The 14,254-nt window shown below is 37.6% G+C and overlaps 1 protein-coding gene across 4 annotated transcripts in view; it reads left to right on the top strand.

Annotated features, from left to right (window-relative positions):
- The window catches only part of SLC12A1 (solute carrier family 12 member 1), a 63,263-nt gene extending 49,532 nt beyond the window's left edge, over positions 1-13,731 (top strand). For all 4 annotated transcript variants that reach the window (XM_019477663.2, XM_019477665.2, XM_019477664.2 and 1 more), the window contains 7 exons: positions 420-563; positions 3,863-3,994; positions 5,809-5,920; positions 7,421-7,507; positions 10,072-10,207; positions 10,644-10,711; positions 12,380-13,731. In XM_019477663.2, coding sequence (XP_019333208.1) covers positions 420-563; positions 3,863-3,994; positions 5,809-5,920; positions 7,421-7,507; positions 10,072-10,207; positions 10,644-10,711; positions 12,380-12,515 — 815 coding nt within the window. In that variant the 3' untranslated portion in view covers positions 12,516-13,731. The remainder of the gene's footprint in view (positions 1-419; positions 564-3,862; positions 3,995-5,808; positions 5,921-7,420; positions 7,508-10,071; positions 10,208-10,643; positions 10,712-12,379) is intronic.
- The last annotated feature ends 523 nt before the right edge of the window (positions 13,732-14,254 follow it).

The raw sequence follows: 14,254 nt of genomic DNA, 5'->3' as shown, positions 1-14,254 counted from the left end.
CAACTTGCCTAAAATGCTTTGGTCTCTGTGAAAGGAAAAAAAAAATATTTTACTATAAATACAGTGAGACTTCTGCAACTGATCTTGTGGATTTTCAAAATAAAAAAAAAGAACAATGCATTAATCTCATATAGAAATGCAGTTGATATGGATGTATGTGGTACAGTCTAAACTAGACATATAAACAGATCAGTTCTGTTTTTGGATACCTAGTGGTCAACAAGGAAGATCCATTTCAGGAGAACTGTTACCCCAATAATTTTGTTGTACATTAATAGTCATTATAATAATGATTACTCTTAATGGTATTACAATTAGGCATTTAATTTAAACTGTAAGTGATTTTGTCTAACGTTGGTTTTGTTGGTTGGTTATGTAATGATTTTGTCCAATGTCTAATGTTGTTTTCAATTATATAGAGGAATTAGAGAAGTTGGAACAAGAGAGGCTAGCACTAGAAACTACCATTAAAGATAATGACTTTGAAGAAGGAAGATATGGTATCCGTGGATTCTTCAACAAAGCCAGCAAGCTCAGCATTGCAAAACATGAAACTAGAAAGGGTAAGAGAAAAATATATACAATTATAACGTCTCCACCAATATAAAATTATGCCTTATTTCTAAAGCAAAAGCTTTGAAGGGACAACAGTCTCCATTGATTTCAGAAGCTAGAGGTGCCGTTCAAAATAAACAGAACACGTTAGGGAGATGGTCTAGTGAAGGAATGATAGGGGGCCTGCGCTAGTAGTACCGTTCCGGTGTATAAATGTTTTGCTGAGATGGCTTTTTAACGAGGTTTATAGTGACCTCTGCTGGTAGAAGATGATATTACCTAGTACAGGACTCCTATTTGTTTCTTTTGGGGTTTTTTAGAACGCGTACCTTGCTTTTTATAATTTTAAAATCGAATTAACAATCTAATTAACATGCAACATAGATCAACAATTTAGTTTTTACAGAGGTACCATTTCCCCGCAATGTTAGAAAAGAAATGATATGCATCCCCTCATTTTTGTACAATCAGACTCATGCTTTGTGGTACACTGGAAACTACACACACAAAGCAATAAGCACAGAGTGAAAAGATGAAAATATGGGTGCTAAAGATAACTATAGTTCAATGACCCTATGACACTATTATAATAAAGGAGAGAGAGAGAGAGAGAGAGTGAGAGTGTGTGTGTGCGTGCGTGCGTGCGTGCGTGCGCGTGCGTGCGTGTGTGTGTGTGTGGACTGCAAGCAAATATACAGCGAACAATAAATCATCACAAAGTCTAAGTAGTATAGAGTGATGGGACCTAATGTATAAAATATATTCAGGCTGTAATCAAACCCATAAAAGGAGACAGAGTAAACTGATGCAAAATTTGTTTGTCATTTCAAAAAATGATGTAGCATAATTGGAAGATATAGAGAGAAGGGCAACAAAGATGATCAGGGGGATGAAGCAGTTGCTGTATTAGAAACCTAAAAAGGCTAGGACTCTTCATCTGGTAAAGAAGGCTGAGGTGGGGGATATGATAGATCTATAAAATCATGAAGGATATGGATAAAACAAAGAGGTAACTGTTATTTACCAAGTCCCATAATACTAGAAATAGCATAAAATACTAGAAATTAGCATAAACAAGTTCAAAACAAATTGGGAAGGGTTTGGGGTTTTTGTTCTGTTTTTTTACACATGCCTTAATTAACTAGGGGGTAGGGGGTTGGACTGGATGACCCACTGTGATCCCTTCTAGACCCTAAAATCTATTAATCTAAATCTATGAACTTGCAGAAGATACACTGAGGTTCAAAAAGGGATTCGTGGAAAACAAACCCATTGATAGGTACTTGGGGACATTCTCTGTTGTTTCCAGATCAATGATGGATAACACCAGGGAGGGTCTGACAGGGGATGGATTATACTAGACATGCTATGTACATATACTGCCCTGCTAAAGAACCTATCACTTGCTACTTTCGGAGACAGGTTGCTAGATGGGCTAGGCGAAACATTGCTCTGATCCAGTATGTCACTTATTCACAATTGCAAGGGTATTATAATAATGGTCCATTAGAAACTTTCTGCTCTTGCAAAAGTATCTAAAAATACAGAGACTATATCTGTATGTTTCCCTTATGTATCAAGAAATCCACAGACTGATAACAGAAGATGTACTAGTTTTGTGCTTGGCAGTGTTCCATTCATTTTCCAAACAAGGGCGGAATTTACTTTTGCAATAAATGCTACCAAACTATGTACCTCCTGCTCCAATTAATCTTTTTCCTTTTTTTCAGTCCTGAAAGGTACAGAGAAAATACATAACACTTGCTCTGCACACATTTCATTCGCTCACCTTGTTGAATAGAAAAATACACGATGCTAGTAAACAGATTTGTAAACAAAATGGAAAGACAAGTATATCTTCCTTCCCCAGTTATTAGAACTCCCAACATAGGTGCCATAGCTACAAAGGAAAGCAGATAATTATATTAAAACTATCTTGTCAAAACTGGGAACACTGGAAGACTGAACAAAGCATCTTCTAAACTTAATAACATCAGAGAAAAACCTCTAAAGAAGCCTGTCTGCTACATTTTAAATAATATTCTGACATTGTCTCTTTGAAATTACTGAAGAGAGTTAATAAAGTCAAATGCTTCAAAGGGTGGAATGAGAAATGGTATCATTTGTATATAGACAAAAATGTGCATTCTAGATACAGACATTTTTTCTAGATAGAGACAATTTTTCAACAACTATATTTTTATTATCACAAAGAACTTAAGTGGGAGAATATGTCCTCCAAACATATTTATGTTTCACTTCTGCGCTCACTAAATCTAGTTTGTTGCCCTTTATCATACTTCATAGTGTATTTATGGAAGTTCTATATTTTATAGCACACTAATGTGATTGAACTATAAAAAGTCAATAAATAAAATAGATTGTAGTTTACTCTAGCATATTTCCTAATTATCTTTCACCATTCCATGAATATCCAGGTTAGAGTACTTTATCTCATACACAAGTTGGTTAACCTACACCTTGTTGCAATAAGGTCATGATAAGACAAAAACTTACACCTGGGAGCAACTTTAGTCATACACTGCAGTTCCTAGTAGTTCCTGTGGAAGTTATGCATGCTGATGTATTATGGTTCAGGGCATGATTTGTACAGTACGCTTTGTAAGATTAGGGCCTTAGAATCAGGTTACTAACTCAGCCCCGGTACCTCCAACAGATGTGATTAAAAGCATGCACAAAATGATATTAAAGTAAACATTTGCACACATGCTGAACTTTAAACTAGAGAATCCAATGAGTCAAAGAAGGTTCATGTGGTGACAAATCAAAGCAGAGTCCCTTATGACATCCTTTATGTGTCCACATCTTTCTAACAAAGCATCACAATATGTTTTCATGAGATACTGACTCAAATACTTTCACTATGCTGTGACTGTGAGGATGTCTCCAGATTTGTTCTTTTGCTTTAATATATGATTTAAAACAGATGTATAAGTGTATTGCAGGTTTGTGAAATGTATCTTTTCAATGCCTTATCTATATAATGATTAATGGTGAAAAACAGAATAAGAAAGCAGAGGATAAGAAACTAATCCATAGCTTTGTATCTCCATATTTAAAAGCTAGCATATATTTTTATTTCATAACAAGCTCTTTTGAGACTTGACAACCTTTCACTAATTTTTTATTCCATGTGAAATTAATTCCCAAAAAGAAATACAAAGGGAAAAAAACCAAAAACAAAAAACACCTACTCTCCAGATGCTTTTCCCTCTGCTTTTTCTCCTAAAATTATTTTGCTTCTATTTTTAAAAGGAAAGATACACATTTTTCTCTCTCATTCCAGACAGCAACATTAACACAATCCAGTCAATCCACATGGATGAATTTAATCAGAGGCTGCTAGAAGCCAGCAGTCAGTTTAAAAAGAAGCACGGAAAAGGTACAATTGACGTCTGGTGGCTGTTTGATGATGGAGGTAAGGGATTCAAAAGAGCGCTATAGGGAGAAAGGGTGTAGGTTGTAGCCGTGTTGGTCTAAGGACATAGGCAAACAAGGTTCCTTGGGTGAATCTGATATCTGATATCTTTTATTAGACCAAATAGTTGGAGAATAGTTATTAAGCAAGCTTTCGGGTTCAAAAACCCTTCATCAGGCTAAGGAAGCTTCAGTAGTTGGTGTGTGCTCTTCCTGGATGCAATGAAAAGTAAAGAAGACAGGGGCTGGGCCGGGGAGTCAGATGTCAGGCAGATTATAATGTGTCAAAAATCCAATGTCTATATTTAGTCCATGATTTTTAGTATCTGGGATTGCCACTTTACCAATCTTAAAAAGGCTTTCACCCAACAAGGACACTCCTCCAGAGAGATAGATTGCACATTTGAAAGAGCCACCCGGATACCACGTGAAGAACTGCTGCAGTACAGAACCCCCCCCCTTCCCCCCCCCAAATAGCACACCGCTGGTTACAACATATCACCCCTCCCTTGCACCTGTACGAAAAATCCTCAAACAATTGCAACCCATACTAGGAAGAGACCCTATTCTTAAAAAGATCTTCCCAGAGCCACCCATCCTAGCCTTCAAACAAGCACCGAACCTCACTAACCTCATCACCAGAAGCAAACTTCCTCAAGCCCAGAACACACCAAAAGGATCCAGACCATGCCAGGACAAGAAATGCAAAACCTGCCAACACATCACCACCACTCCCACTATTGCTACACCCCACAACAGAGCCATCAGCATCCCTGGATCTTACAGCTGCACTTCCAGAAATGTAATATACCTCATCCAATGCACCAAATGTCCTGATGGAAAATACGTAGGAGAGACCAAACAACAACTGTGCACCAGAATGAACGCACACCGGAAATCTATCAAAGAAAGAAATACCCAATTACCAGTGGGGGCACATTTCTCACAAGAAAACCACTCTCTCTCCAATCTCTCAGTCCTGATCCTCAAAAGAAACTTACACAACACTCCCCAGAGACAAGCCTATGAACTCCATTTCATCAACCTCCTGGATACTAAAAATCGTGGACTAAATATAGACATTGGATTTTTGACACATTATAATCTGCCTAACATCTGACTCCCCAGCCCAGCCCCTGGCTTCTTTACTTTTCATTCCATCCAGGAAGAGTGCACACCAACTGCTGAAACTTCCTTAGCCTGACGAAGGGTTTTTGAACCCAAAAGCTTGCTTAATAACTATTCTCTAACTATTTGGGTTGGTCTAATAAAAGGTATCAGATTCACCCAAGGAACCTTGTCTGCCTATAGGGAGAAAGACTTCTCTGTTGACAAATATAACTACACTAGCCAACTGCCCATCAAGAATGCTGGGGGGGGGCAGGCAGGGACGGAGCACCACCACCCCCACCCTGCGCCACCACCACCTCCCAGGAGCAGGGGTAGGGGAAGCTTGCCCTGCCGTCCCCTCCGTCCCCCTCCACCAGCACCGTGCCACCGTTGCCTCCAGCACTGCTAGCCTTGCCCCCCCACCACTCTGTCCCCTCCATCACAGCAGTGCTCCGCACTCTGATTGGTTGTTTCATTAACCAATCAGATTGCTCCAAGAGCATTATGGACAGACAGACAGACAGACTAAGCCCTTTATTAATTAAGAATACTTGGGAACTTATGCAAATGATTGCATACTCTTTTTTTAACATGGCTTCAACATGTAGAGCAAAAATATATTTGTTGGTATCAAATAAAGGAGAGGACTTTGTTTTTACCATGTACTGTCTTTATTTGATCTTTGTGTGAATTAATGTTTTCCAGGTTTAACCATCCTAATTCCCTATATTCTTACTACCCGGAAAAAGTGGAAGGATTGTAAATTAAGGATCTTCACTGGAGGAAAGGTCAACCGGATTGAAGATGAAAAACTAGGGTAAACATAACTGATTTTTTCCCTGACAGCTTCAGATGCTTTGACTGCTTATGAATAGAATCTCTCATGAGCAGTAAGCTAAACATCCCTGAATGCGACCAACTTGTTTACTTTGGAAAGCAACGGGATCATAGGAAAGTGGGGCTGGAAGTGACCCTTTGAGGTCATCTAGTTCAGCCCATGGCTCAAGCCAGGATCATCCCTGAATAATAAAATGATATATTTTAGGCAACATTATCCAGAACTTGGCAAAGTCCTAAGGATCATCACTAATCAATCCAAATAACTATTAAAATAGAAAAGGATTACATACATGGGGTATGCTCCAACAGCCCATGTACCCTTCTTAGAGAATGATATTTTTCAATCAGTAAGGAGAAAAATGATTGTATTTTAGAGGGTTTATACACTTCTGCTTAGTTATCAAGAAAAGCTTCAGTTGAAGTTCCCCAGACACACATGCTGTAGCTAAGCCCATAAAAATGGGGTAATTCATGCATATAAACTTTTAAGAGTTTAAAACTAAGTCATTTTACTCAGCTTTCTAAACCATCAAGATCACCAAGCCATAGTTTGCCTTCAATCCATGTGCAAAAGGTGTCAGCTCATTTTCACCATCATTTAGATACCTTTCCTTATAAAGCCTTTTTTAGATGATAGACACAATCACTTAATCTGCCATGCAAAGACATACAATTTGCATACAATATAATACATTCAATTTTCAATGGAATTCAGCAACTGTTTAACAGAGAGCAGCAAAACTATGCACTCAAATTTCAAACAGCACTTACAGAAAGAGGAAAAGAAACAAGAAAATAAGAGGAGTGTGTTGTTTTATATCCACTCCTTGATTTAACTAATCAGCGATAAACTTGTCATACAAATCTAAGCTAATCAAGCTATTTCGGCTACATGTTGGGAAGAAAGAAAGATAGGTACACTTACTATATTTCTGTTTGGAAACTTTTGAAGGTGTTCAGATAGTGTAGTAATGGGTCAGTAAATATAAACATAAAGATTGACATAATCCCAAGTATTATATATCTGCCTTATGTGCCAACATCCAGTCTCTACTACCAACATTGTTTTTAGTGCACAGAACTCCTGTTGACAACTCTGACAGAAATCTTCAGTGTGGCCCAGAGGAGACAATTCAGTTCTATCGCTCTTTGTACTTAGCAAGTCCTTCACAATTAAAAAAAAAAGTATTGGAATATCAATATTTTCTTAAAATATAAGCAGATTTTGCTCTCTCATTCTTTTGTTCCCTGTACCTTTTTGCAATTCCTATTGATCTTCAGCTAAATAAGAAAGTTAGTACATATCATGTCCATCAAATTCTGTAACTGAAAACAGAAACACTAAGTAAAGCTTTTAAACTACCTTGTAAAATTAAATATGAGACAATTGCTTTTGATGTCTTAACCAATTTATGAGTGGTCTTTGATTCAAATACTTAAAAATGCAGTGATGAAGTGTTCTCCCTTTTGTTTTCAGGATGGCTTCACTTCTAAGCAAATTCAGAATAAAATTTGCTGACATTAATATAATTTGTGACATCAATATGAAACCTAACAAAGAGAGGTAAGAAACATTTCCAAAATCCATTATTTATCTGCAGTTCTTTGTCTAGGACTTGCTTCTTTTATACTGATCATAAAAAATATCAAAGGAAGAAAATGCCATGACCTTAATTACAATGATTTTCCAAAAAATCAAAAGCACTAAAGGAAAAGCCTTTAAAAATCACAGTACAAAGGCCAATATTTTAAAGCAGTCATCCACTTTATATTACAATAATAAGACTTAATTTTAATATGAAGGCTAATTAGAGACTCTCAGTTATGACCCACTGAATTTAACAGGCATTATTTTATAATTACTTTTTATATCCACTTTGGTTTCCACAGCCTTGACTTCACCAGACTGAAGTTCTTTCGCAGACCCATCTTCCTCTTACTTTCAGAGACCTTTAGATTTTACCCTGCCCAGGCATTCAGTAGCATTCCATCTTTTAACTAGACACATACACTCCTCCTTTCCCTAGAGCACTCTGCCATCACTTAAACATAATAAAGGCATGAATGCATATGTTCTCATATGTTATGAGGTGATATGTTTTATTAGACCAACTAAATAGTTGCAAAAACAATCTTTATTTGCAAACTTTTGGACTCACGTGCCCTTCCTCAGGCAAAGGAGAATGCACAGATTGTAACATTTCTCCAAGGGGAACCTATAACATCTTTCTATTCTTCTGTGCAACATGAAGTTTCATTTCTACCTGACAGAAATGTTATAGTCTATGCATTCTCCTTTGCCTGAGGAAGGGCACGTGAGCCCAAAAGCTTGCAAATAAAGACATTTTTGCAACTATTTAGTTGATCTAATAAAAGATATTGCCTCTACCAAGAGTTCTGAATACTTTTGCCTGTAGACAAAACATGGCTAAAACCTATATCCATCATATGTTATGTGCATTTACTCTGAAGAGAAATTAGATAAAAAACAGAATTGGTAATAGTCAGGAATTTCCACCTCCAACCACTTTGGCCACAGATATTCCAAGAGCCATACTAATATTAAATGTTTTTGCTGTCCATGGCAAACTAGAAGACTTCTGGCCTTCACAACCTCTTCACATTTTTCTAGAATTATATTTTGCTGTTTCAGCTGACAGCTAATCCCAGTTCTGTAAAATAAATGTTCATTCTCTTTTCTTGGGGAGGAGAGGAAGGGGGGCGGGGGGGCAGGAATCAAAAACAAGAACTGGATTTCTGTTGAATTTACCCAAAACTGAATGGAACCCACAAAGCTGTCTTCCCAAGTCATTTTAAGACTTAATTTCCAAAATGTAGCCCTACCTACTTAATCTACTCTCCTCATCTATGTTTAGAGAAAGATTGATCTACCCCTATCTGCAATGGGCATTTCAGTTCCTGGTACAAAAAATCTCTTAGATCATCAAGTTGCTTCACGAAACTACATACCTTACCTTCCCTCGTTTTGCTCTCCAGCCTTTTTCCTGGGCTCTGCAGATATAATACTTTCTATTTTCTGTTCTACTCACCTATCTTTATTGATCTTCTGGTGCAACCATGGGCAAATCACTTAGCTGCATTGTTCCTCAGTATGCCCATGTGTAAAATGATAACAACAATATTTAGCTTAAATCATTAATAGTCATTGCTTTTCATATCTTTGGGTGAGATGCACTATAGAATATATTATACTTTTAAGAACAAAAGCAGGATGTACCAACCAACATAGCTGGTACCAACATTTTTGAAAAAACAGCAAAACCATTTAAACAGAAACAAGACTAAGAACTGTTTAGAAGATTGCTTCCCACTAGTAACTGAGTAATGACGTTCCAGAAGCACCATACATTTGCAATGTAAATCAACAGAACTGCATTTGGTGTTTATAGGCAGAGCAAATGCACTTGAAAGATCAGCATCGATTGTAACACTTGCAACAGTGACGTACACCTTCCCCTAACCTGTGTATTAATCCCATTCATTTTATTAAGAGGTAAAAGGGGTATTATCATGTGTATAAAACACAGCAATTAGGGAATATCTCCAGAGTCACAAAATAAATGTATGGGACATTTGGGTATTAAATCTAGATCTTGAGTCCCAACTCCAGAGCCTTCCCTATAAAACTTCCTGTTAAACACATCGTGTTAAATTTACACTATCTAGGTGCTATCTTCATTAAGGCTATGTTCAGATCAGTCAGGTGACCAGTCTAATTAGTTCTACAAATCTCTGAATAAAAAACAGCATTGACAGGGTGTCCTGTATTCTTTTATTTATTTATTTATTTATTAACTAAAATTTTGAAGTTTGCAATTATACTGCAATCCATTTCTGGATCTTAGACTACACTGAAACCAGGAAAGGCTTGTTGTACATTCTCAGTACAGATTGTGGTTCCAATGCAGCCCAAAAATACATCTATGTAACCTCACTGCAGTGGTCTTGCATAGATGTGACTGTGAGCACAATTTAGTTCATAACATTAAAAAGCTTTTGCACATCATTCAGCTACAGTTTTGCAGTCTGCAGGGCCTGTCACAGAGTATCTGTAAAATAATGAGTTAGTATCCTGCTGTGAGGCCTCCTTTGTAATTCCTGTTTCAGCTGGAAATTCTTTGAAGAGATGATTGAACCATATCGCCTCCATGAAAGCTGCAAAGATTTAACAACCGCTGAGAAATTAAAGAGAGAGGCTCCATGGAAAATTACAGATGCAGAGCTGGAAGCATTCAAGGAGAAGGTAAATTCTTCATATTGATGAAGCTAGAGAACGTATTTGAAAAAACAGCTTAAGAACATGAAACATATGTCATCATTGAGTTTTAGGCATTGGCTTTGTCTTGTATTGCTATTCCACTGCGGTGGAAAGCTGTGGTGAGTCCTCGCCTGGAGTCTTCAATATGTTGTTGGACTTTTTACTGGACAGGAAACGACATTTCTAGGAGATGTTTGAAGAAGCACTGCTTCATGGAGCAAAAGAACAAGAGGGTTGTACAGATGAGGGCAGGCTAGAGGTTGGGCCACAACATTCAAAGAGAACCATGATGTTTTAGATACTTACAGTTACAGCACCCCAAAGTTTACTAAACTCAAGCTCCAGCACAACACGGTACAGAGAGAAAGCCACAACCAGGAAACCATACTTTCTAACAGAATCTGATTTTTTTTCCCCACAGAGTTATCGCCAGGTCCGTCTAAATGAACTGCTACAAGAACATTCAAGGGGTGCTAATCTCATTGTCCTGTAAGTTACACAATTTTGATGCAGATAATGAACTAGGAAGAGAGCAGGGATTTCTAGATAAAAGCAACAGAAAGGCTGGGGTTAGTTTATTTGTAGTGGACCAGACCTCTGTCCAAAGGTGGCCAATTTACTACTTAACTCCCTTTTAAATCTGTTTTGAAGACTCTAGAGCAGGGGTGGCCAACTGTAGCATGGGCGCCACAACTGGCACAGGCAGTCACTGTGTATAGCATGTGGCAGATTGGGGAGGGGACAGGCAGCACAGTGACAGATAGGACAGGGAGCTGAGAGCAGTGTTAAATTAGGCAGGGAGCACAGGACAAGAAGCAGGAAAAGAAGATCAGATAAGGGAAAGGGATCAGGGTAGCACTTGTAGTGGGTCTGGGACTAACTCATGGCACACCTGCCAAAAAGGTTGGCCCTCACTGCTGGAGAGGGACTCAAGCAGTGCAGAAACCTTGAATGGTTCTCAGGGTAGAGCTGGAGCCTTACTTAAGAGTCAGAGCCTTACTTAAGAGTTCTCAATGGGTATGAACACATATATATTTGGATCCCATTCAAAACCAGAAGGGCAGCAGCTGTTATGTTTTAATTGTTATGTGTGAACGAGCTAAGAATGATTCAAATTTAACAAAACGGCTCCAATTTTAGCCCTGGATAAAGCACAACATATTTCCTCTTTGTCTATTCAGAGATGTGGTTACTTACTCTGATGGCAAACATTTTTTATTTGCTTTCATTATTATTCACAGTGTCAAGTCACCTGAGATATGTATTAGAGAAAGAAAGGATCCTTTTGTAGTTTATATGACATGAATAGACTTGTTAGCTTAGGTCCAGAATACTGGACCAGCCAACTTCAGCCTGCAAAATCCATCAAGGACAAAGAAACTGCTCATGCTTACTTTGAGTAGAATTTGGTCTAAAGAACACTCAACCGAACATCTAAGAGCAAGCAAGTTGTACTTTCTGTTCCCACACTGGTTCAAAAATGACAATTAGACAAACGTCTTACGAACTAAACAAATGGAATCAACAAAATTAACATGCACGGAACCGCATGAAGGTTATTGTTAGCATCATTTTTCAGAGTAGAACCACAGCACAGTACGTGAACCAACTTTGGTTACTGTTTTACAGCGTGCAGAGAAACTTCTACCTCTGTTATTGATTCAATTTCCTGAAAGGGAAATTTCATATACAGAATATTTGGAAAAACTAGCCTACACTGTAGAACCCACATATCATAGTAATAAGCTATTATGAAATAATTTAGAATAATTGATAAAATGCCAATGGAATGTACGATTTGTGCATTTTATCCCTTCTCTCTTGATTTTTAGTCAAACTAGACATGGAGCTAATATGTGATTCTATGGCCTGCCTCCTGCAAGCACTCCTGTGCCTGCCTAGCCTTTCTGTTATGAGTAATCCCACTGATTCTAGTGGGACTATTCACATTAGTAAAGTTAAGCACCTATGTATTTGCAAGATACAGAGCGTTGGATCCACAGTTCATAAGATGAGCATTCTGAATGTTAACGATCAGGCTACATGACTGCTTTAAGTCGATGGTTTTCTACTTAAGATAGTACACACCAAGATGCATATTAGCAGGGTTATCCTATATGGACAACATTAATTTCATTACTCTCTTTATGCCAACAGGAGTCTACCAGTGGCAAGAAAAGGAGTTGTATCTGATCACCTATATATGGCTTGGTTAGAAATTCTCTCAAAAAACCTCCCTCCAATCTTACTAGTTAGGGGCAACCATAAAAATGTACTAACTGTCTACTCTTAATAAAATGTACATGCATACATTCTAAGAGTTTGATTTCAGCACATGTATTTCTACAGGTCAGTGATAAGGTTAACCTAAAAGTTGTTTTCAAGCCATTGCCTGCCAAATATCTATTCTGGAAACCCCTTTGAGTTTGATGATTGGCTGCAGTCCAGACCTACCCTGAAATCTCTGCTGAGTTGCTGGGTCTGAGTTTGAGCTGGCCTTTTCCCACTTTCTATCCCTCCCTTTCTGCAAGTCTTGAGTACAGAAGCAATTTCACAGATCCCCACTGGGGATGCATGTTGGCAGCAGGGGGCAAGCAATGGCTGTTAAACCCTACAGCCGTTACTCACCCCACTTCCACCCCCATGTCTGGATCTCACCTGCAAGGTCAATCTAGAATCCAGCCCAAGCAGCCAGCAAGTTTGATATCTGCTTGAAAAGGTTTAGACCCAGAATTGGAACTACTGATGAAAAAATGTCCTTCTAATGATAAATCTCCTCTCTCAAAATCCAGTTGTATATCACACACCTGTAACCAAATATGAAAAAGTACACTATTTAATTTTAGATGCCTTAGGAGTTTGCTACTGTAGAGACAATTAACAGTCCAATAGGAACATCATAAATTATCTAAACAACTTTGAGAATGGTACTGACAAAGTAAAGGAGAACAGCACTGGCAAAAAAGGAGTTGATAATTTAATATGGCGTAAGTATAACTTACTATATCTTGTTTAATTTTTCTAATTATATAATTGCTCAAATAACAGATTATATGATACATGCCCTGTCTCTGAGCACAACTGTGTTTTTGAACGTATGTGACTTAAAACTCTACCAAATATCTTTGCAGCTGTTGAAAATACATTATATGCACATTGGCTTCTGACTAGGTGATGAACAAGAATTTTGAAACTAACTTTTCAATCTGTCACATTAAATGTATGACTGCAGTAATCACATGTGGTTATGAAAGAGATTTCAAAGAGAAGTTAATGAAATACTGTACTAAGTTTATTATGTTTTGCTCCATTTGTGTTGTTTTACCCAAACATCTAATCTTGCATGATTCAGAAGATTGAATTTTACATTGATTTGGTAAACTGATAAGAAAATGTAAAATAAACTTGACTTTTAGTCCTAATTTGAATATCTTAATTTTCCTAATGTACACAGACTATTTCTGTTAAATATTTTAACTTGAAATAATGAAATAAAAGAGTTCATTAAATTGTGCCTTGTCATTTTTTTCTATTGCATGCCTGTAATAGTACAGTGCTACCTTAGCTCACTGTTCAGCATTAAAAATAGAAAGGAAATATGTACAATTCCCATTTAAATTATAAATCACTAAAAAGTGTGGTTTCTTTAACTACTACAGTTCTGTGACTCTTATGGAGAAAATCTGGCCTCAGCAAAGCCAGTGAGACAAGAATCTCCCATGCCAAAGAAATAGATCCTTAGCTGATATAAGATGCAAGTCCACTGAATAATTTATGCCATCTGAAGGTTTACCCCTCATTATCCAAAGGCAGCACATTTGGTATTCACATTTCTCGAATTTCATATCAACAATGCTGCAGAACATGACAACTGAACCCAATGTTTCTATGTTTTCCTTTCTTCCATATATTAAAGGTAGTAAATAGAATATTGATATGGCCTCAGTGTTCACTTCCTTTGCTTTTCAAACTACTTCCCTTTCTCAGGCAGTAATAACTAAGGCAGACTTGGACACAGGCGTGGGTGAACTG

The sequence above is a fragment of the Alligator mississippiensis genome, chromosome 11 (genome assembly GCF_030867095.1).
Source record: "Alligator mississippiensis isolate rAllMis1 chromosome 11, rAllMis1, whole genome shotgun sequence".
In the NCBI taxonomy this organism is placed as follows: Eukaryota; Metazoa; Chordata; order Crocodylia; family Alligatoridae; genus Alligator; species Alligator mississippiensis.
Note: the sequence above shows the minus strand (reverse complement) of the source record. Positions and strands in the feature narration are given on the sequence as shown.